General features: G+C 38.3%; 1 protein-coding gene and 3 long non-coding RNA genes across 5 annotated transcripts; all 4 read right to left on the bottom strand.

Moving 5' to 3' along the window:
* Positions 1 to 4489: 4489 nt before the first annotated feature.
* LOC119918665 lies at positions 4490 to 4778 on the bottom strand. Its single transcript, XR_005447480.1, has 2 exons — positions 4708 to 4778; positions 4490 to 4573 (listed from the first exon to the last, which is right to left on the bottom strand). It is a non-coding gene; the product is annotated as an uncharacterized LOC119918665 (long non-coding RNA).
* Positions 4779 to 4927: 149 nt separating this feature from the next.
* LOC119918664 lies at positions 4928 to 6947 on the bottom strand. 2 transcript variants are annotated; one of them, XR_005447478.1, is made up of 4 exons: positions 6901 to 6947; positions 6702 to 6771; positions 6550 to 6604; positions 4928 to 5338 (listed from the first exon to the last, which is right to left on the bottom strand). It is a non-coding gene; the product is annotated as an uncharacterized LOC119918664 (long non-coding RNA). The 2 variants fall into 2 exon arrangements; XR_005447479.1 differs by lacking the exons at positions 6550 to 6604; positions 6702 to 6771; positions 6901 to 6947 and adding an exon at positions 6084 to 6345.
* A 7033-nt stretch (positions 6948 to 13980) lies between these two features.
* LOC119918666 lies at positions 13981 to 14554 on the bottom strand. The gene is made up of 3 exons (XR_005447481.1): positions 14373 to 14554; positions 14139 to 14240; positions 13981 to 14040 (listed from the first exon to the last, which is right to left on the bottom strand). It is a non-coding gene; the product is annotated as an uncharacterized LOC119918666 (long non-coding RNA).
* Positions 14555 to 14769: 215 nt separating this feature from the next.
* LOC119918663 lies at positions 14770 to 18741 on the bottom strand. Its single transcript, XM_038739403.1, has 3 exons — positions 18342 to 18741; positions 15054 to 15380; positions 14770 to 14911 (listed from the first exon to the last, which is right to left on the bottom strand). Exons 1-3 carry the CDS (start codon positions 18739 to 18741, stop codon positions 14784 to 14786), a joined length of 855 nt encoding a protein of 284 aa, XP_038595331.1. The 3' UTR covers positions 14770 to 14783.
* Positions 18742 to 22974: the final 4233 nt, after the last annotated feature.

The raw sequence follows: 22974 nt of genomic DNA, 5'->3' as shown, positions 1-22974 counted from the left end.
TACGCTAGAATGCTGTTTATAGACTTCAGCTCAGCATTTAACACTGTCATCCCTTCTGTTAATCACCAAACTCACAGATCTGGGCATCAGAGCTTCTGTCTGCAGGTTTGGACTTTCTGACCACAGGTCCCAACATGTTCGGATGGATCATTTCTTAGGATCATTGAGACCCCACAGGTGAGATCTTGCATGGAGCCCCGGTCCGAGGGAGATTGACAGTCATGTTTAGCTTCTTCCATTTTCTAATGATTGCTCCAACAGTGGACCTTTTTTCACCGAGCTGCTTGGCAATTTCCCCGTAGCCCTTTCCAGCCTTGTGGAGGTGTACAATTTTGTCTCTAGTGTCTTTGGACAGCTCTTTGGTCTTGGCCATGTTAGTAGTTGGATTCTTACTGATTGTATGGGGTGGACAGGTGTCTTTATGCAGCTAACGACCTCAAACAGGTGCATCTAATTTAGGATAATAAATGGAGTGGAGGTGGACATTTTGAAGGCAGACTAACAGGTCTTTGAGAGTCAGAATTCTAGCTGATAGACAGGCGTTCAAATACTTATTGCAGCTGTATCATACAAATAAATAGTTAAAAACTCATACATTGTGATTTCTGGATTTCTTTTTTAGATTATGTCTCTCACAGTGGACATGCACCTACGATGACAATTTCAGACCCCCCATGATTTCTAAGTGGGAGAACTTGCAAAATAGCAGGTTGTTCAAATACTTATTTTCCTCACTGTACTATTCCAAATTAAAATGAAGCAGATATATTTTGATTTGTGAAGTTATGTGTTGCGCCGCATAAAATGTAATCCATACAAAAGTTGAAAGGACAATCTGATGATTCTCCATTATGCCTGGCATTAAAGTAGCTTTGAGTATGATGCATTAATAGATTTCTTTGTATTTTACAGCCTCCACTGGAAAAGTTCTCCTGCTACAAATCTGATTTGAACAGCTAATGTAAGGTAAATCTAAAACCCTATGCACCTCTCATTCTTAGTTTTAAGCTGAATTTTATGCTGATATGAAATCTAGTTCAGATGAGGTTTGATTTATTTCTGTCTGTATTTTCCAGATTCAAATTTTCCGCTTGTTTTTATTCAGAGAGGCAATATTTTGAATATCTTGGAAGCCATTTGAGGAGATTTGAAGTTGTTGCATGTGTATTCAAAAACTGCACCTTCAGCTCAAACTATATTCAACCTTCGCCTCCCGCAGAAATAGGAAACTGAACTTTGAAATTAGTCACATTTAATTGTTTACATGAGAACAAAAAGGTTTTTGTGTTTGAGTCTGTGAGAGTCAGGGAGAGAATGGAGAGAGGGTAAAAAATAGAGGTAGAGAAGACGCACCTGAGCTGAACTGAGGAAAATAAATTCACAAAATTGACATTTCACTTTGGGTCCCAACCGATAGTTTAGGAAAGGTTGAGTTAAAGTTTCAATGCATACAGTTACTTTGAAGCAGTTAAGAGTAATGCCCTCAGAGGACCAACCAATGCAGATCCAGGATATCATAGTTTTGACTGTTTTGATCTGTAATGCAATTAAGCCAATTGTAAAATCAATAAACACCATAACTTCCACACTACTGCTGTCATCATTCAGTTTAAAGTGCTCCCACACAGCTGAGGGCTTCATTTCGTGTTCCCTTGTGAACTGGAGCGTTACGTTCACTGCTGTCAGCGAAGGTCAGGCGCGCGAAAAAACCCTCAGTAATCGAATCTCATAATTGAAAATCGAATGTGTACCCAGCGGTCGAATATTCGGGTCCAGCCCAGTATTCATACTATAAAAAGAACCAATTTTTATCTAAATTTACCAAATTATGTATTTAAACAATCAATAAGTTTACTTGAATGATAAATTGTAAATTGCTTGATGAAATTTTGTATAATGCATGAAAAGCAAAAACAAATAAAATTGACAGAATCAAGTGTGTTGGATACCGAAGGCTGATCACTGTCTTTTATAACAACTCAATAAAAGAAACAAAATGCATCCTTTCAATAAGTCGTCTTTATTGTAAGTGCATTCTGGTGGTTCTTTCAATTGGAGATGGCAAATAGATATTTTCATAGTTGTAATTAAACTATATGGCTTATTACACAGTGCATGAGTGGGAATGCATTCCTAAAAGTCTCTAATTAACTCAATATCTCATAAGAAATAAATCTAAAATATCAGTGAATTAAATCATATTCCTGACATGAAAACCAGAGTGAAATTTGGGGTAATGATTACCTCTCCTTTCTCCTCTCCTCTCCCCTTCTCTTTCTTCCACTCTCCTCGTCCATCCTCCCTTCTCTCTTTCCTCTGTCCTCTCTTCTCTGTATTATTCAGTGTTTCCAATACTGAGAGACAGGAAATAAAGTTCAGGAATCACTAGAGTTGTGCATAAGGTCCATAAGGCCAGATTTACTACAGGTTGTTTGTGCGTGTACAAGCGAGTGCAAACCTCAGCTGTTATCGGTACCAAAGTCCTTTTAGGCAAGTCATGCCACTCGGCAGCCATCTTGGCAACGCTTCTGGGCAGCAATTTCATACTAACAAAACCAGGCTCCTATCTGAATGAATGGGGAGAGAGCCAGAACTGAGCTTTCACTGGTCACTGGGACATAAAAACTACATGAATAGAATCAGCAGTAAAATGATAAAAATCCCTGAAAAAGTTTGACGACTTTGCCCCAAAATAATGTTTAAAAAGAGTTTTTCCCCACCGGTTACTTCTACTAAGCATGCTCAGTGGAACCACACGATTGGCTGAAATATGATTCCCGTTTTGGCTGTTTAAAGCAGATGATTGGCTTTTTAGCGGAGGGGCGGGATAACCGCCATCTTTGCCGTTACGGGCTTTTCCCATAGAGTTGTATTGGGGATGTGATTGAACGCTTCCTCTTTCCTCCTCAGTTGGCAGTCTTCTCCTTTTTGTATGATTCAAAGACAAAATTTCTAAACTTCCTAAACTTAGTGAAATTATTTCAAATGTTTAGGATGGAAAGTTAGTAGTGTTACTAGTATGTGTGGCGTTGGAAGGAGCACGCATGGACGAGCAGCAGAGCAAACTAAGCTGAACACACGTTTGTAATGTTTTTTACAAACGTCTTGGCATGTGTGAGCTACAGGACACTCAGACAAGCAGCATGGAGACATTTTATTGATTATTGATGTATTTTTGGACGTTTGAAGCTAAGATACCGCTCACTGCAGTTGAGTGGATAAAAAAGTGTCTCAAACTCGCAGAAGAACACGGATGTTAACAAAACTTCACCAATCCTTCTATTGACAAAAGGGTGAGTAATTGATAACAAAATGAGTCTTAGGGTGAACTATACCTTGTTGTATTGTCATGCAAACTTGCTGGAAAATGTTTATTGAGAAAATTATTTCTTCACTTAAGAAAAATAAATGGGTTGTTAAATGAAACAGTTGCTTCATTTTTTTGTTCATTGTTTCAATAAAGAAAAACATCAAGAACAAATATTATGTAAAATGTTGTGTGTTACTTTAAAAATAAATGTTAGAAGGAATTTAAAATTTGTGATTGACTCGAGAAAGTTCCACTTTTTGACTTAAATTATGAAATAAAAATACCTTGTGCAGATATTCAAATTTCTGAGATGCACCTGTAGATGCACAATCCACTTTCTTTAATTTAGAGAAGTCAGTTTTGAAAAAACAAATGGTGTGTCTCCGCCTCCCTGATGGAAAATGACCACAGACCCAACAGAGATGAGGAAGCATAAAGGATTACTAACTAGATCATCTTTGTATGAACTTGTAAATGTACTTAATTACACTCCACTACTGGAAGTATTTAAATTCATGTGCAAAAATATCAGTCTGTTCAGTAGATGTTGAGATTTCTTTGAATTAAAACAAAAGAAACAGAAACACAGACTGACCTCATGATGGCGCTCTGGAGTCAACAGCCAGCAGAGAGCTCTCTCTGTCTCTCACAGTATAGCTTTGTCCCTAACTCTTAACCATCACAACTAAATGACCCAAACCTTCATTGAACTTAAACCTTATTTAATCTTCACCCTAAAACACTCTTTTAAAGGTCTGTCCCAAAGTGAGGAACAGACAAAATGTCCTCACTCCCAAGGTCTCAAACTCTAATTGGTCCTGAAAATTATAGTTATAGACAGGGCTGGACAAAAAAATCGGCCCGGGCATTTTGACTAGAGACCGGCCCACCAAGTATTATTGGCAAAGCCATAAAGCCTTTGAATGAAAACAAACGCTGTTCTGACAGCGATGTACACTGTCTTGTTGGTATATATGTATCAATCTAATAAACTTAAACCTACATCATCCTCCCTATTCTGGTATTCTAAACAGTAATTAGCGGAAAACAAAAGACTGCTTGGTCAAGTTAACCTCCTCCTGAACTATCTACAACACATGGTGGAAACCTGAAATTAAGACAGAGAAGACTAGAGGTGAGACATGATCATTAATGAATATTAAATTAATAAATGACAGATTTAGTGGTATTTTCATAAACTATTTATTTACCACATCAACAAACAGCATGGCGGCACAAAATATTTTTTTTTAACATGGCAGCCTTTAAAAAGTGAAAGGAGACAAAGAAAGAAAGGTGAAAAAGAATAACACTTAATTGACTTTTTGATGGCATTTTACACCTGGTACAGTATTTAGAAAATGTTGGAAAATACTGACATCATATACAGTACTTACTTCTTAAGAAATTATGATGGGACCCTGAAAAACAGGACACAAGTAAAAAGGACAGAGAAGGGTGAGAAAGAATGGTGAACCCTTATCACGAGGTAGTAATAATGTACATAGGTGTAATAGTCTAAAGTAGTCTTATCATCAATGTGGACCAGAATCAGAAGTCACTAAATTGTTAAGAGCCTGAGAATTGAATGTCAATAAAAAGAATACCACACCCGAATGACAGTTTGCATTAAGTGTATTAAATACACAGGGATGGTACATACATAAGAAAGCAGGTATGAAAAATAACAAACTAAAATAATAAAGTGCGCACAAAAAAAACTTTCCTTTTAACTTTGTTGAGCTCAGTTCATCCTTAGTTCCACTTGCCTTTATTGACAAGAGTTCATTTCTCACCGTTGGGGCCCTTTTAAGTTTGTGTTAGTGTTTGTCCTACCACCATGAAGATGAGGAAGATCCTGGCAATCCGTCTAAAGTCAGAGTCACAAACACGGTTGGCTCGCCACCCAGCCACCTAGACTGGGAATCCACAAAGCTCTGTAAAAACGTCTGGAACGTGTAGATTGGCATCACTCCGTGGAATGGATCTCAGCTGCACAAGGCTTCCAACTCTTTACCAAAACCTGACCTATAAACAAGGCCAAATCATTTCTCTCAATTACCATTCAGCGAATACATGGACTGCTACAGGCTACTATAAAATAAATAATATAATGCAATATCAAAATCGCTCTCTCATTGTACAACAGCTTCTTGTTTTCTTATATATAAAAAGTATGACTTTCTCAATTATCAAAAGTACATGTACATCAAAAATTACATCCTTGACATAACACTAAGTTTTATGAACCCTAAGTAACATTAACAGTGTCATAAATAAACTGCAGGCATTGCATATAAACATTGATCAAATCATTTACTTCAAATTAGAGGCATTAAGGTGTTAGCGTGCTAATTTATCCCCCTCTGCACCGGTAACAGTGGAAAGAATGCACTAAAAATTTACCTCTTTAACTTCCAGTAACAACAGTTTTTAACATCATTATTTTTTCAAAGTAACCATTTAGCAACAACATGGAAAGGTAACAATTCCTTTTATAATCCACAAACAAAATAATTTGTAATTTTCACAGGCATTAAAGAGTATTCCGCTAGCTTATTGTGGTTAATTACCCTATTAGCATACGAATACAGCAGTCTCACATTAGCTTTACACAATTAGCACCTTTGCATAGCTTCACCGATTAGCATAAATGCTAGCGAACTCCCAGTAAACTCAGCAGGCTGATTAAATACAAATGGGCCTCAAAAGCCTGTCCTGTTAACATGGACGCTAGCGAACTCAAAGGCCTAGCGCAAGGTAAACAACTCACCGTTTTAGCGGAATTCACCGCCTTTAGCTCCGTGACAACAGTGGATTCAGGCACAGCTCTCATTTACTCTCTATATTACAACAGGGTATAGTCAGTATAAGCGATAATGATCACAGAATTTGTTTAATTCACTCCATGTCGTTTCTCGTCTTACCGAGGGGAGAACGCTCAGGTACAGGCGCCAAAAGAAGGTGCAGAGACCGAGAGGCGTAATTGTAACGGAACATAGCTGGCAGCTGATTGGTCAGCTCACTGCATCATAACGTCCCCCATTTGCTAACTTACAAGCCCATCAAAGATGCTGAGAAAATAAAAGGTAACCCTTAGTGACTTGGTCAGACAGCTAAATAGTGTTTCTCATTATTAAGCCTGGGCTACAATGGCATTTGTTGGACTTGCTCATATGATCACACTACTTGTATCTTTATTCCACAAAAATAGCTGAATCATATACAGTAGTACTTACGTAGGAACTTAAAAAGTCGCATGGTCTAGAGAACCTCTTAAAGAATGATTAGACCCTGAAAAAACAGGACAGAGAGGAACAACGATTAGATAAATATTAAAATCTGTTAAGGACAGATTGTGATTGAATTGCACCAAAGACTATTTACTCACTGCATCAATAAAAAGTCAACCACAACACTTCCACAGCAGCAACACTGAACATATCTTAACATATGGAAACCTTTAAGAAGAAAAGGACAGACAGCGAAGGGTGAGAAAGACTTGCACTTAATGGATTTTTTTAGACGATGACACTACTGGTATGTTTACTCTAGAGAAATGGTTGAATCATATTCTATATAGTACTTACTTAAAATGAACCCACTTCAGGCTTCCAAAATTGACTGACTGAAACGAAACAATGACAGATTAAGGCTGTAAGAAAACTCTCATATTTATATTCTAATATTTATTCTATCTACTGTCTTATGCATTAAAACCTATTAAGATGGACACATTCTAAGCATTTTCTGAGCACGTGACTTGTTTGAAGTGAAGATAGACACAAAACCTATTCATTTGACTGTACTTTTAGGCAATAACAATAAAGTTTTTAATCTTAACTGAAACATAATTAGGAATGTTTTCATAATTTTATTTCACCCCACCAGGTTACAACAGCAGCTTTAGCAGGTCACTCTTCTCAGCTACCCTGTCAATGACCATGTCGGAGTCCAATGACATGAGAATGTCCTTTTCAGTGGCCATCAGCATAAACATCTCAAGCCTGTTTCCAGACAGGCTGCTTCGGAGTCTGCTTTTAATGAACTTGAGTGTAGAGAATGTTCTTTCACAGGCAACCTGAGTGAGAGAGAGGGTCAGCAGGTACTTGTATGCCAGCCCAAGGAGACAGTAGGCATCAGACAGCATGTTGAACCGCCTGAGAATTTGATAGCAGCACAGTGGGCAATTTTTGCAAGAATCACAGCTTTTGGTCACAATTACACTTTCTTCGTCCCATTCTTCAGATCTGTCCTTTGCTGTTCTGGTCCTGTAGTCATCTACATGTGATGTCTTAAGCCTTTCCCGCTGTCCTGCAAAACTTTTCAGTTCTGACTGAAGGTTATTTACTGTAGCCCTGCTGTCAAATTTGAGGAGACATGTGCTGAGGTTTTGAAGTGCATTACTAGGAAGAGAAACTGTTCTGACCTGGCTAAACTTCCTGGGGTCCAACCATGCCAAATCCGCAACAAGAGGGCCATTTGTGACAAATCGTCTGTGGATTGCTTCAATAACTGTGTCCAGGATGGTGGTGTTGTTTTCTCAGCATTGATTTGCAACTCATCTTCAGTCATCTCTCTGGCCATGCGTTTTCTCTTCTTGGCTCTCTTTACAGGTAGTGCAGCCTCCACTTCCATGTCTGGTTGTCCTCCCTCTCCTCGAGTTTCTGATTTGTCTGTTCACAAATGTGTCTGCAGCTACTTTTGAGCTATCTTGTGTGGCAGTCACCATATGATGGGCAGAGAGAATGTCCATCGCCGTTGACTGGAGGTACTTCGACAGAGGAGTTGTTTGCTCAAACACTAAGAATATCTGTGCTGTTAAGACAGTTTTATGCTTCAAGAGACACTCTTTAAAGCCTTGTGCTTTGGCACGAACAGCTGGCTTTTCTTTTTCCCTCTTTTCAATGGCTTCCAGCGTGAGCACTACATCAATGAAGAGGCCATCATCTGGTTTTCCAAAATGTCCAAAGATTTTTTGGAGGACATCATGCTTGGCCCACCACCGTGTCTCACCTATTGGACTGAGGCGTCTGTGTCTTGTCTCTTCTTGGGTTTGTTTCTCCCACAGATTAACCCTGTGATAGGAGTCCTTGATGAACACAGCTATGTCATTAAGTAAATTAAAGAGTGATCCACTTTCAATGACACTTTGTGTTGTGTCAGCAAGCACAAGATTAAGTATGTGTGCATAGCACCACACATGCACATGAGTTGGAGACTGGGCAGTCATAAGTGCTGAAAAGCCTTTGTACTGGCCCTGCATATTTGAAGCACCATCTGTTGCATTCGCAATGCACATGGCCTTGTCCAGATTCAGATGCTCTAAAACTCCAGAAAGCAAGTTTACAAAGTACTGCCCCGTGGATGCTTCTCACCTCACTATGGAGACAAGCCTCTCCTGCACAGCCTCAGTAACATACCTGATAATTACTGAACACTGATCATAACCTGTGATGTCTTGGGTTGTGTCCAGCTGAACATCCCAGCTCTCTGGACATCACTGGTGATGCTCTCTTGAATGAAATGGCCAATTGCATCAATCACTGAGTTGACAGTTGTTTTGGAGAGTAGGGTGACGAGAGACCCTCTACCTCTTGATCCACTGGACTGATGCAACTTCTTGCTTTTCTCAATGCAGTCATTCAAATGTTCTCTAAGGCACATATCATACTTGCCTAATAACACAATCTGTTCCAGAAAGTTACCATGATCGATAGTGTTATCACCCAAAGTGTATGCAGCCTCATTCTCCACATGCCTATAGCTGAGTCCCCTCTTCCCTATAGTACTTTGACCACGTCCACTATACGCTCCAAAACTTGCCGTCTCTTTTTCACTTGTGCTCTGTGAGCTGACAACTGACTGCCAGCAAACAAGTTGCTGATGTTGCCTTTTGAGCACCTTAAGAAAAAAGCTTCAGCACAGGTCTGGTGTGTAGTGTTCTTTTCATGCTCCTCTGCGCGCAGATGTACATGTCGCCAGTCATTCATGCCTGTTATAAATGCTGGTGTCAGTCCGCCTTGTAAATGCCAGACACACAAAGCAGAACAATAATGGCGTTCTTTGCAATAAGTAAGCCACTTCCTGCTGGTGCCATCTTTACGGCTGAACACCCTCACTACTGCATTGCTGGTGTTCTACTGTGGGTGGTAATCTAAGAATGCCTGTAATATGGCGGGTTCAGGGCGAGCAAAGTAATCTATGCCCTGGCTCTCACTCTCCTGGTCTTCCAACTCTCTCTCTTGCTCAATCTCTTTCTCTTGCTCCATTTCTCTCTCCTGTTCTTTTATTTCTCTCTCCTGTTCTTTTATTCTCTCTCCTGCTCTTCTGTCTCCTCTGTCACAGACTTCTCCACTTGTGATGATGGATCAACCTGGTGTAACATGTAAGGATTGGCACAATTTGTTGAGATTTTGGGGAGTTCCTCAATAACAAGGTGACCAAAGACTGCATTACAATGATCAGTGATAAAATGCCTAATTACTGTTTAATAATATCAAACATAAATGAAATATAATTAGTATTATCAATATAACAATAATGTACCAAATGCAATATGTTTATTTTTAACCTTTAATTATTAAAGGTTACAGGGTGGCCCCATACCATACCATAGTTATAACATCAAGGTCCAAAAATATTTAAAATTGTTTGGAAAAACGCAGACACTAAATAATAATGGCGGCACACAACAGTGCAGCGGCTTCTCAAGCTCCCGGTATCAAGCCTTATTATCATAATTATTACCTGCTGCTGACCCACCACTTTTTGAAACATTGAGGCACGGATGTACCTAATACAAATAAATAAACATCTCCAGTTAACTAGCAGAGCATTCATTTAGTTTGCGCTATTAAATAAGAGATCTAGTGCTTAAATCTGTTGGGTAACACTTTAGAATACGGTTCCTTCGTTAATGAATAACTACACAGAACCAATGAGTAACACAATATTAACAATCTATTAACTATTATTAACTAACAAGACACTCTGATTAACTAACTAGTAAGTAATAGCGCACAGGTGAAAGTGGTACTTCACTATTAACTAATCAATAACTACTATTTTTTTTAATACTTCCCAGAGAACTACTTTATCCCAGAGAAAAAGTTTATTAACAATCTAGTAACTACTATTAACTAAAATAAACTCTTATTAACGAATTAGTAAGTAATAGCTCACAGATGAAAGTATTACTACATACTTCTGTGGGAATTACTAATTATTTGGATCCGTATTATAAAGTGAAGATCACTGGAACTAACTAGTAATGACTCAAGTGTTACTAAAGACATTTTCTAAAAGTATACTAAAGTGACTTTAGTGTTTGGTTGCACAAATCATGACTAGATCATGTCGTACACTTGAGTCATTACTAGTTAGTTCCAGTGATCTTCACTTTATAATACGGATGCAATGTCAATGGTTATAGACACAAACTTTTGATTTCTGTTACATGTAATCAATAATTATTTCAATAATCTTCAGGCTGTTCTTTGTTCAGCATGTTTGGAGATTTAAAATGTGTCTGTGGACGAACTGAACCTGGAAACTGTGGTCATGTTTGTCCTCACAACATAACATAAAACCATGAAACATTAATAAATACAAACATTGTAATGGTAAAAAAATCCATCCTCTGTCCTTTCCTAAACACTTTTCCTTGACTTTGATGGAAAACGTCATGAGGTCAAGGAAAGATGTGAAGGAGAATTCATAAAAGACAACCGCGGTGCTCAGAGAACCAGGCTGCACTTACACCAGCTTCTTTTTAACCAACTTTATTTATAACACGCGGAAGATGAGTACAGTGACAAACTCAATGCTGCTCACTTCAAAAGGTTTCCTGTCCAACACAGAATCACACCTCCTAAGAAAGGATGTTTCATTTGGTACATTTAACCATCAGTTAGGCTGCTCATAGGAAGTAACAACAACATAGATACTGCTGAAAAAACAAAAAGGATTAAAATGCTGACACAATATAATAACAAAATATACAAGTAGAGAAAGTTGAGTGAATTATACTCAAACATAAATATAGAGTTTCCTGGGATGGGTGCTTTTGATATTTTTATACATTTGTTAAATAGATGCTCTGTTGTTTCTACAGGTGCATCAAAACATTTGAATGTCACGGAAAAGTTAATTTTTTTCTGTTATTCAATTCAAAAAGTTAGAATAAAGACTTCAGAATAGAGAAAAGTCGACCTGAGAAGAGCTCTAATCAGCTAATTAACTCAGAACACCTGCAAATGTTTCCTGATCCTTTAATCTCTCAGTCTGGTTCAGTTCAAATAAACTTTTCCAAGATATTCTAATTTTTTAGATGCTCCTGCACATTTATGTGCGTTTGTCGTAGTGAAACTACAATAGTGAGTTGCTTTAAATGCATTTAGAGAATTCAGCCCGCTCTTATCGTGGCTGCCACTTAAACACTTCCAGGTCATTTCACTCAGTTAGGAACCTTGTAAATACCCGATCAGTGCTGCCTGCTCGATTCAATGTTCTTCTCAGGAGCACTCATGGGATCTGTCTCCTTACCGGTGGGTTTCTACTAAACATAACCATCACAGCTCAATGCCTAAACTTAACAGACTCATATTCTCCACACTGCCAGGAGAGCTCAGAGTGACATGTGCTGGCCTGTAAACTTGCCTTTGGCTCTCTGTCCCAAACTGTGGAGTCGTCGGACAACATGGTGAGAGTCATCAACATACCCCCAACCCAAAAGCTCAGTAATGTTCTCAAACAGCTGCTCACTGTAGTAATGGCTTCAGTAAACAAACACTAACACAGATGATTTCACAGTGTGAGATGCAGAGAACTTAAAGTTTGACTTGTTGCAGTTGATGAAACTTCCCTCGATCTAAAACAACTCAGTGTTCAGGAGCATTATATTATGTCCCAGTCAGGACCTGCACAATAACATTAATCAGCCCCTACTGGCCTGAAGGGGAAAATATCCAGATTCAATACTAACCTGACCAAAACACACACATAACAGGTTTTTTCATAGAAGACATTTTGACACAGCACATCAGGAAAACAGATTTAAATTGAACAATTAATGATGGCTGGATTCCATTTAGCTACTTCAGTTTCAGAGTCCTGACAATTAAACACGTCTGCTGTGAAAAAGATCTAAAGGCTCCAACAGTCGTCATGCAGAGCTGCTTCTGAACCGGTCTAACAACCAGACGTGTTTTAAAGCAGATAAAAACACTCTGCTTAAATAACTAGTTGTGTCTTTGTGACATTTACATCTTCTCTTCTCACCTTCTTGAAAGATTCCTGTTTGAACGTATGAAGATGCAGATATTATTCATTTCAAGGGTTTATACTCACAAAATGTCCATTCTCACTGCTCTAACTTGTCTCCTAGAAATTAAGTTTGTTTACAACTAATGTGCCACAGTAAACACATGTTGAAGGAAACAACACAGACTGGATTTAGTTTCTGGTAACACACTGTAAAAAAGTAAAGTCACAAAAATTTTGATATTGAACGTAACAGTAAAATGTTCCCTGATTTGTTCTTCAATCTTGCAAAATACAACATCTGCTTTCAGTATTATTAAACTTGACTAAGACTCTGGCAGCAGCTGGTTAAGGTCAGAGAAAGATGGTGGTCTGGTTTATTACAGTAAAAGTGACTTACAAACACTAAACAGCACGAGGCGAGACAAAGGCCAGTTTGAAGAAAAGAGTCTGCTGCTGCTTTTTAAAGGCGCGAAGAGACTGAGGAACGTAAGTCTAAAAAAAGAGCGTTCCACAGTGTTGGAGCCAATACTTCTACTGTTTTCAATCGAGCACGTAGAACAACCAGAGAGCTCTGGTCAGAAGACCTAAGTGATCTAAAGAAAACAATAATAAATCAATAAACAAATGAATAAAATAATCTGATCTTTAAATTTTTTTTGCGCAGCTCCTCTTCAGTTTATCTTTGATTTAATTGTGTGTGGGGGGTGCAGAAACCGTCACTATGGAGTTTTGGTAAAAGCTGAAATGGAAGTGCAGAGAAGTGTGTAACACTCTGTCTCCTTAAGGGGGCGTTCAAGTTGGAATTTACAACTGGAAACTGGGAAAATCCAACTTCATGTGTCAAATGCAGCATTATTACCTGCTGTTCTGACTCTGCCTGCCTGGATCAAGTAAAACTGAACTTGGTCTTTATATTTCCTGTCTCTGACACGTGGGAACGGCTTCACCACTGCCAGTTTCCTCTGAAACATGACAGTTAGAATAAACTATATTTAGATTCACACTGAGCCTCAAGTTCACACTTTGTATTTGTGACAATGACCCGTTTCACCACATGAAAGGAAGAAGAAGAAGGTGCAAAGAGCTCTGGAGGTGTTAAACCTCTACAGAAATATAGGAGTTAAAATGACTGCATATCAAACAATAACAGCTGATACAGAAATAAGAGTAAAAACTAATACATGTTTAACTACAACACAGCACTAGCACATTAAAGTGCCTGACAGCAAGTTCATCAAGCTAAATGTCCCATATATTATCATAAAATAATTCAAATAATAAAACATTTATCAGTTCTCAGTGTAAATTACCTGTAATGATATGAGCTGTAACTACACTGTGGTCTCTTATTTGTTTGGTTAGTTGACGGTGGCGTAGAGGTCGCTGGGATCAGCTGAGGCTCCAGCAGAAGAAGAGGAAGCTTTCACGCTGCTGTAGGTCACTGTGTTGTTGTCAGGTAGTCTCTGGTTACCTGGTAAATAAATCACAGAGAAATATTTCAGCTCTAAACTTACAGGTTATGTTAATCAGTGTGAACAAATGTTGGTGTGAATGTTCTCACCTCGAGCTCTGATGAGAAGAACAGTAATCACAGTAATTAGGAGGAGTTCAGCCACACGCATAACCAACATTATGTAGTCCAGAGCAGAACAATCTGTACGAGCTGTAGAACAGAAAAAATCAACAAGAACTAAATAAAAGACTAAAATAAAATGTTAGATTAATATGTTTATTATGGGGAGAGAAAGAGGCTGACAGGAAGACAGAGAGACTCCAGAGAAAGATGAGTTACTACCTTGTAGTTTTGTTGAAGTATCATTAGTTGTTGTTGTGGCTGTAACTGATTTTGTGTTTTCAGTTGTTGTTGTTGTTTGTGCGTCACCTGCATGAATGAAATATCACAACCCAAGAAACTGTTGAGTTAGAAAATCCCTCATGTTTACCATCTGCTGTCACTAAATGAGAAAGAATGATGTCATCTTAAAAAGTCATCAAATAAACAAATGTTTTGGTGGTTTTAGTCATCTTGAACAGCTCAGCATATTCTCACCTGTTTTCTCACCTGAGGACTGAGGGCTGAAGGTGAACAGCTGCACTTCTCTAGAGTAACCATCTGTCACTTCACACTTCAAGTTAGACTTTGATTTGTAACTAAAATGAGAATCCAGGAAAGACACAGTGGTGTAGCAGACAGACTGTGATGTCTTCATGTCTTTTTATCTTTGTCCACATCTTTACCCTCATACAGCCACTTCACTGTGTGTATACAGGACTGTTCATATTTTGACACAGAGCAGTTTAACGTCACCTTATCAGCGTCCTTACGTTCAGTCACTGGTGAAGATGGAGATATTGTGAGAGAAAGACAACAAGAGTAAAGTTAACTTCATCACTGTGATCATAATTATTGTAATGTTTCAGTATATTGTTCTAACAAGACAGTTTGAGCTGAAAACATTATGATGGAAATACTCACTGATAATAAGAGACAGAAGAACCCGAGAGTCTGGAACTTGTTGTTGTTTTGATATGAACTGTCTGCAGTGATAACGACCAACTTCCTGATCTGTGACCTTCTTTATAACCAGAGAACAGTTCTCTGTAACACTCAGTCTGTCTGATTTAGCTTTGGTGTTTTCACCAATCTGCCCAAGTTTTACCAGTTTTACTGCTGCTGTGTTTCCTGAACCAACAAAGAGCCATGTAGTATTTTCACATTCTTGCTGACCGTCTTTCACATTTTCACAAGGCAAAGTGACTTCATCTCCAACTCTGACAGTGAAGGAGGGGGGAAGTTTTCCAGCTGCTGCTGTTGAGAAAATGATGAAAAATAAAGTGAAATGAGAAAATGTCTGTTATGTTCATAGTTAGTGACGATTATTTCTTTATCCTTAGTTTCCAAGAGTTCACTAAACTCACCACATTAGAAACAACAGATTTGGTTTTCTTAGTTAAATCAAATGTAGCTAATAAAGAATCTTTAATAACATTGATCAAGTTATTTTTTACAATGTGCCTTCCATTTATATATGTGATATATGTATTCTTACCTGTAAACTGAAGCACCGCTGGAAGAAATAAAGAAATCCATTTGAACTCAACCATCATGATTCTCTGAGTCTCTCCTTCTTCTGTCTCTTGTTCTCGTGCTCAGAACTGTCTGAGTTTCTAAACTAGTGCTTTAGTAGAGAGACGCTGCAGCTACTTCCTGTGGTTAGGATGATGTCACTTCCTCATAGTGACTTTTAGTCTGTTTTAGATTTCAGTCTCTCTGAATTTCTTGTCGATGTCCAAACAGCCAAAAACTCTGTTACAGTTTTCACTTTTACATTTTGACATGTAGTTTTCTCTCATCCACAGTGACTGACAGAGACCCCAAATTCTTGATCAGCAACATGAGATGCAGCCATCAGAGTTCACACTTTGGTCATTCCCGTCTATTTGTGACAATGACGTGTTTCACCAAGCGAAAAGAAGAAGAAGAAGTTGAAGCTGTGAAGATTGTTACTTAAGATAAATGTTTGCAATGATGCAACTTGTTTTCTTCAGATAGTGTTTATTAGAAAACAGACAGGATCCATGGTGATGTTTGACAGCACACATGAACAGACAGGTGAAGAGTCAAACTCCTCTCCCACCAGAATCTGACTCCTGATGTCCATGGTGCAATATGGTGATACTGTAGCAGCTGCTGAAGAACACAGATAAGATGATATTTTACTGCTCTGAGATCTGCTGGTTCCTCATTTTATCTTTGCAGATATTTTTGTTCAGAGATCTGAAGAGGAAGTGTTTCTGTGAGAATGTGGTTAACAACAGCAGCAGAGCTCTGCAGGTTTGACCCTTTAATGACCAGATAAACATCAGAAACACAGGAGGTTTTCTTCAGGCCTTGTCCCTGTTACCATTTTCCTTCCAGCAGGTCGGCCTTGTCCTTATAATCCTTGTTTTTCCTGATGACGAGAATACTGTAAACTTTAGACAACCACTGCATCTCGTTTGTTTTTTGTACCTCTCTCTCTCTCTGTGCATGCTGGGAGTCTGGTGTTGGTGAGTGTGGCTGAGAGTTTGTGAGTGAGACTTCCTTTTTTCCTCCTGCTGTGTTTACTGTGTGTGTTTGGGTGTTTTTGGTCGACAGTAAGCTGTGTTTGTTGGAGGGGATGGCGTCCTCAGAGATGCCGCCCCTGTCTCTAAAGCATGGGGTGAGGGTGGTGCTGCAGCCCAGCACCACGGTGGATCAGGTCCTGCTTGCAGTAGGAGAACAGGTGGGGAACAGAAACATCTCGTGTGCCTCACGCATGAATAAAGTGGTGGTCGTATTTATGAAGGAGAAGGGGTTTGTCACTCAGCTCATAGAAAGCGTCTTGGTTTTCTGTCTGCATCACTCGGGTCCCACCATTTATTTCTAATGAGATGTGGAGCAAGAAGGAAGGATCTCTGTGTTTACATGGTTATAAAGGTTTCTGTATGTCAAAGTGTGGATTTTAACCTGCAAGAAAGGATGTAACGGAAAGAAGCAAACGTGGAACGGTTTGTTTATACTAGCCTTGATACAAACCAGGAGCAGCTACTTTAACAAAGATCTACCGCTGTTTGCTTCTTAACGATCATTTCAGTCGTTTTACCGATACTCAGCTACCAGTGTTGGGCAAGTTACTCAGAAATTGTAATAAGTTACTAGTTACTTTACCCCGACTAAGGAATTGAATCAGAATCATCAAGTCCTGCCTATAGGACTTAATCGAATCATGCGTGTTTTTGTGCTTTTCCTGCTTCAAAGGAAATCAGCATCTCCATAAAGCTCGTCAGCAGATGGAAGCATGAAGTGCTCTAAAGTCTCCTGGTAGACGCTGCATTGACTCTGGACTTGATAAAACACAGCGGACCAACACCAGCAGATCACATGGCACCCAAATGATCACTGACTGTGGAAACTTCACACTGGATTCTGTGCCTCTCCACTCGTCCTCCAGACTCTGGGACCTGGATTTCCAAATGAAATGCAGAATTTACTTTCATCTAAAAAGAGGACTTTTGGCCGCTGAGCAACAGTCGAGCTTCTGACGTTTAAACCTTCCAGTCAACTTTCCATGAATATGATTTAATCCAGCACTCTTAATTTAATGTAATTCTTTATTCCAGTGGTCACCAACATTTTTGGTACTTAAATTTACTTTGTATCATTCAAGAAAGCAGATTAATGGCAATAACTTCCCGAGTAAATGAAACTAAATGCAGGTCTAGTCCATTTTATGCAGCATCACTATCACAATACCAACAGGCAAAACGTTTGCAGTAATGTTCACTCAAGTCAGTGTGATGCCTGTGATTGAAAACTGTCTGTGAGTTCTTTGTATTTTGGCTCATAGCTGCAGCCAGCCAGTCTGAGGCAGTCTGTGAGGTGTCTGTCAGTAAGGCGGCTCCTATACTTTGGTTTTATTATTTTCATTTACTGCTCTGGGTGGAACGCATCCTTGTATTTGATGGTTTGTGACATTTTTTCCAGGTTTGGAAAATGTGTTTGTCTCCTGCTGGTCCAAAAACCGAGCTTGGCCTTGAACGCATTCACTGCGCTTATCATGTGGGACAGGGGTCGTTTTTTTCCCTGGATCTCAGTGTTGAGTGCATTCAGTTTTGCCGTTAAGTCCGTCAGAAATCGCAGGTCAAGTAGCCACGCATCATCTGACAATTCTTTGTGCTCCTCGTTCCTTGTAGACAGAAAAGTCTTTATCTCTGGCAGCAAGTCAACAAATCTCTGTAGCACTTTGCCACCAGACATCAGCGTAGAGAATCAGGTCTCCGTAAGCGGCATCAAGCTCATCCAGTAACGCCTTGAATAAACGCTGTTGGAGAGCTTCTGCTCGAATCGAGTTAATCAGTTTGACCAGCAGGGTCATGACGTGAGAGAAGTCCACGACTTTCCCAACCAAGGCCTGCTGATGAATTACGCAGTGATAATTCACAAAGTCTGGAAAAGCAGGATCACTGCGGCACAGTGCTATAAAACCAGAGCGCATTGCCGGAGCCCCATCAGTAGGGATTGCCACCAGTTTCTGAATGGGAATACAATTTTCATCTACGTATTTTTTTTGACCCCTTGTTCTGTCCTTCAAGTGCAGAAGAGTGAGAAAGTCCTCCTTCGTTGTAGAATCCTGGAAAACCATTCTGACAAATCCAACAAGCTGAGCTGTGTCCATTACAGCCAGGGATTCATCAAACTGCAGCGAGAAATATTCACAAAGTGACCGATCCACATCCTCCGACAGTGATTCGGCCCTTCTTGTCACTGTTGCGGGGCCAAGCGGGACGCTGCTGAGTGCTGTTTTGATGTCATCTTTGTGTCAGCAGTAACAGCCATAGCCTCCTTGATTAACTCACCGTCTGTAAAAGGCTTCTTATGTCTTGCCAAAAAGTGACTAACACGAAATGATGCTTCAAATTAGCTTTATTGGCATGAATGTGTAAGAACAATATTGCCAAAGCATCATACATACAACATAAGAACAACCAACCCCATACATTTCATTAAAGTAATTAAAGCATAAAGTAATCAAAGCGTATATGTGTTAAAAAAAAGAAAAAATATTAAAAATTAAAATAAAAAAAATAAATAAAACAGTAAGCTTGTGTGTGTTAAAAAATATATATTAAAAATAAAATAAATAAATAAAACAGTAAGCGTGTGTGTGTTAAAAAATATATATATTAAAAATAAAATAAATAATAAAACAGTAAGCGTGTGTGTTTAAAAATATATATATTAAAAATAAAATAATAATAAAACAGTAAGTGTGTGTGTTAAAAAATTTAAAATATATTAAAAATAAAATAAAGAGAAAAAATAGTAAGCGTGTGTGTTTAAAAAAAAATAATAATAAAACAGTAAGTGTGTGTGTGGTAAAAAAATAAAAATATATAAAAATAAAATAAATAAAACAGTAAGTGTGTGTGTTTAAAAAAAAAATATATATATCAAAAATTCAAATAAATAAATAAAACAGTAAGCGTGTGTGTGTTTAAAAAATAATTAAAAATAAAATAAATAAATAATACAGTAAGTGTGTGTGTGTTCTTAAAAATAAAAATATATTAAAAATAAAATAAATAAATAAAACGGTAAGCGTGTGTGTGTGTTAAAAAAAATATAAAAATAAAATAAAGAAAGAAAACAGTAAGCGTGTGTGTCTGTTAAAAAAATAAAAATAAATTAAAAATAAAATAAATAAACAAAACAGTAAGCGTGTGTGTGTGTGATTTAAAAAAATTTAAATATATTAAAAATAAAATAATAATAAAACAGTAAGCGTGTGTGTGTGTGTGTTAAAAAAATAAAAATATATTAAAAATAAAATAAATAAACAAAACAAAATATATATATATCCATCCATCCATCCATCGTCAACCGCTTATCCTACGTACAGGGTCGCGGGGGGGCTGGAGCCAATCCCAGCTGACATTGGGCGCAAGGCAGGGTACACCCTGGACAGGTCGCCAGTCCATCGCAGCAATATATATATATAAAAAATAAAATAAATAAATAAAACAGTAAGTGTGTGTGTGTGTGTTAAAAAATAAAAATATATAATATATATATATATATATATATATATATATATATATAATATGCTTCTGTAGCAGCCTTATGTCGAACAGCAGGTTTAGTGAAGAGCGACTGCTGGGCTGTCAACTCCAACTTTAGCTCCGCCACTTTTTTAGCACGGATGGCGCTCTTCGGTGGATAGCTGTCCCTAAAGGTCGGGTGGTTAGCATTGTGGTGCCGTTCCAGATCTCCTCTTTTAGTCAGTGCTTGTGTTTGCCGGCATAACATACATATACACTTGTCTTTAACTAAGGTAAAAATGTATTCTTCTTCCCATTCTGGATGAAAATAGTAGGTTTGCGGCTTCTTTCGCGGAGCCTCAGCCATGTTAGCTGGCTGTAACCTAGCTAACGTAGCCCTTGCGTGCATCTGCATGTGAAATCTGAAACCGGTGAGGATGACTTCTCTTAACTCATTGGTCAATTCAGTTGTACTTTTATTTTATTGGTCACTTTCATGCTCCTGTGAAGATACTACAGCTGGCTCAAGAGAGAGGGGCCCCTTACAAAAGCGAACTTTAATCGGGCATTTAGATGATTATGTAATTGTTTTAATATTATTTTCACGATCTACAGGAAAAGTCTCAAAGATCGACATGTCGATCGCGATCGACGGGTTGGTGACCCCTGCTTTATTCTAATTTTTTGAGATACGGATTTTTGATTTCTATGAGCTGTAATCTGTAATCATCAGGATTAAAACAACAAAAGACCTGAAACATTTCACTTTGTCTAATGAATCTAGAAAGTTTCACTTTTTGACTTTTTTGGATGCTCCTGTAGATGCACCAAACACTTTCTTTAATTTAGAGAAGTAAGCTGTTTTGAAAAACAAAAACAAATGGTGTGTCTCCGCCTCCCTGATGGAAAAGTGACCACAGACCCAACAGAGATGAGGAACCATAATGGATTAGTAATTCTAGATCATCTTTGTATGAACTTGTAAATGTACTTAGTTACACTCCACTACTGGAAGTATTTAAATTCATGTGCAAAAATATCAGTCAGTTCAGTAGATGTTGAGATTTCTTTGAATAAAAAACAAAAGAAACAGAAACACAGACTGACCTCATGATGGCGCTCTGGAGTCAACAGCCAGCAGAGAGCTCTCTCTGTCTCTCACAGTATAGCTTTGTCCCTAACTCTTAACCATCACAACTAAATGACCCAAACCTTCATTGAAATTAAACTTTATTTAATCTTCACCCTAAAACACTCTTTTAAAGGTCTGTCCCAAAGTGAGAACAGACAAAACGTCCTCACTCCCAAGGTCTCAAACTCTAATTGGTCCTGACAATTATAATTACAGACACACAGAACGGGAGAAAGTCAATAATTATTTCAATAATCTTCAGGCTGCTCTTTGTTCAGCATGTTTGGAGATTTAAAATGTGTCTGTGGACGAACTGAACCTGGAAACTGTGGTCATGTTTGTCCTCACAACATAACATAAAACCATGAAACATATACAAACATTGTAATGGTAAAAAAAATCCATCCTCTGTCCTTTCCTAAACACTTTTCCTTGACTTTGATGGAAAACGTCATGAGGTCAAGGAAAGATGTGAAGGAGAATTCATAAAAGACAACCGCGGTGCTCAGAGAACCAGGCTGCACTTACACCAGCTTCTTTTTAACCAACTTTATTTATAACACGCGGAAGATGAGTACAGTGACAAACTCAATGCTGCTCACTTCAAAAGGTTTCCTGTCCAACACAGAATCACACCTCCTAAGAAAGGATGTTTCATTTGGTACATTTAACCATCAGTTAGGCTGCTCATAGGAAGTAACAACAACATAGATACTGCTGAAAAAACAAAAAGGATTAAAATGCTGACACAATATAATAACAAAATCAATATACAAGTAGAGAAAGTTGAGCTTAAAGAGTAAAATGTATTCAAAAAAATGTGGGACAGCATTATCACCTTTCCTTTCATAAAGGATGGTCCAGTGTAGCCTTTGCTAAAGGAGCTAAGAAAGGAAGCATTTAAAGGCCTTTACTCAGCATTTAGAGAAATCGACCAGCTTCTATGATGGCGCCACTTTAACACCTTTCTGGATTCGGTTTCTGGTAACATACCGTAATGATGGTGTAACCCAGGTTAATATTACCTTAAAACCAATATGTAGACAAACAAATAACATTAGGCATCAGTAATTTTTGTGAGTTTATTTTGTGTGTATGGTTATTCTTTAATAAGTGCAGCGGTAACAGCCATTCAGAGGGACTCTAGCGCAGCTTGCCGGAGAGAAAGGAAAAACGGAGCGAGAGCAGTGAACAACAGAGAAGTCCGAAAACGAGTTAGGAGAGACTGAGGTAAAAGAATAAAAAAACAAGTTTTGAAGACTGTAAAACATATTTTCTTTGAGATCTTTGAAGGAGTTTGCTTTTTGTCCACATCACCAGATTCTGTTTTTGTTGCTTTGAGCAAAGATCTGGTGAGTGAAAACTACTATTTACAATGTGTAAATTAGCAAACATTAACTTTTCTTTCAAGCTGAATGTAACGTTAAGCCTAAAGTGTCAGTAGCTAAACTAAGAAAATGTGAATTATGTTGTGTATTTTGGGTTTTATTTGTGTAAAAGAATTGAAAAGCTACGTGCAACATTCAAGTGTAGCCTGGTCAGTGAATGGAGACGAACGCCGCCGCCATTTTAGAGTGCGGCTCAGATTTAATTAAAAAGTTTAGGTGCTAGTCTTCTTCAGTTAATTTGGTTGAAGATATAAAAGACTGAAATGTGTGTATGTGTATTAGGGTGCCACTCAATGTAATGGCCATTTTTTCCCCAA

This window comes from Micropterus salmoides, unplaced genomic scaffold, assembly GCF_014851395.1.
Source record: "Micropterus salmoides isolate LMB-PRFRI ecotype aquatic unplaced genomic scaffold, ASM1485139v1 Ms_hic_scaffold_2339, whole genome shotgun sequence".
NCBI lineage: Eukaryota > Metazoa > Chordata > Actinopteri > Centrarchiformes > Centrarchidae > Micropterus > Micropterus salmoides.
The sequence above is the reverse complement of the archived record's forward strand: the minus strand, read 5'-3'. Positions and strand labels throughout refer to the sequence as shown.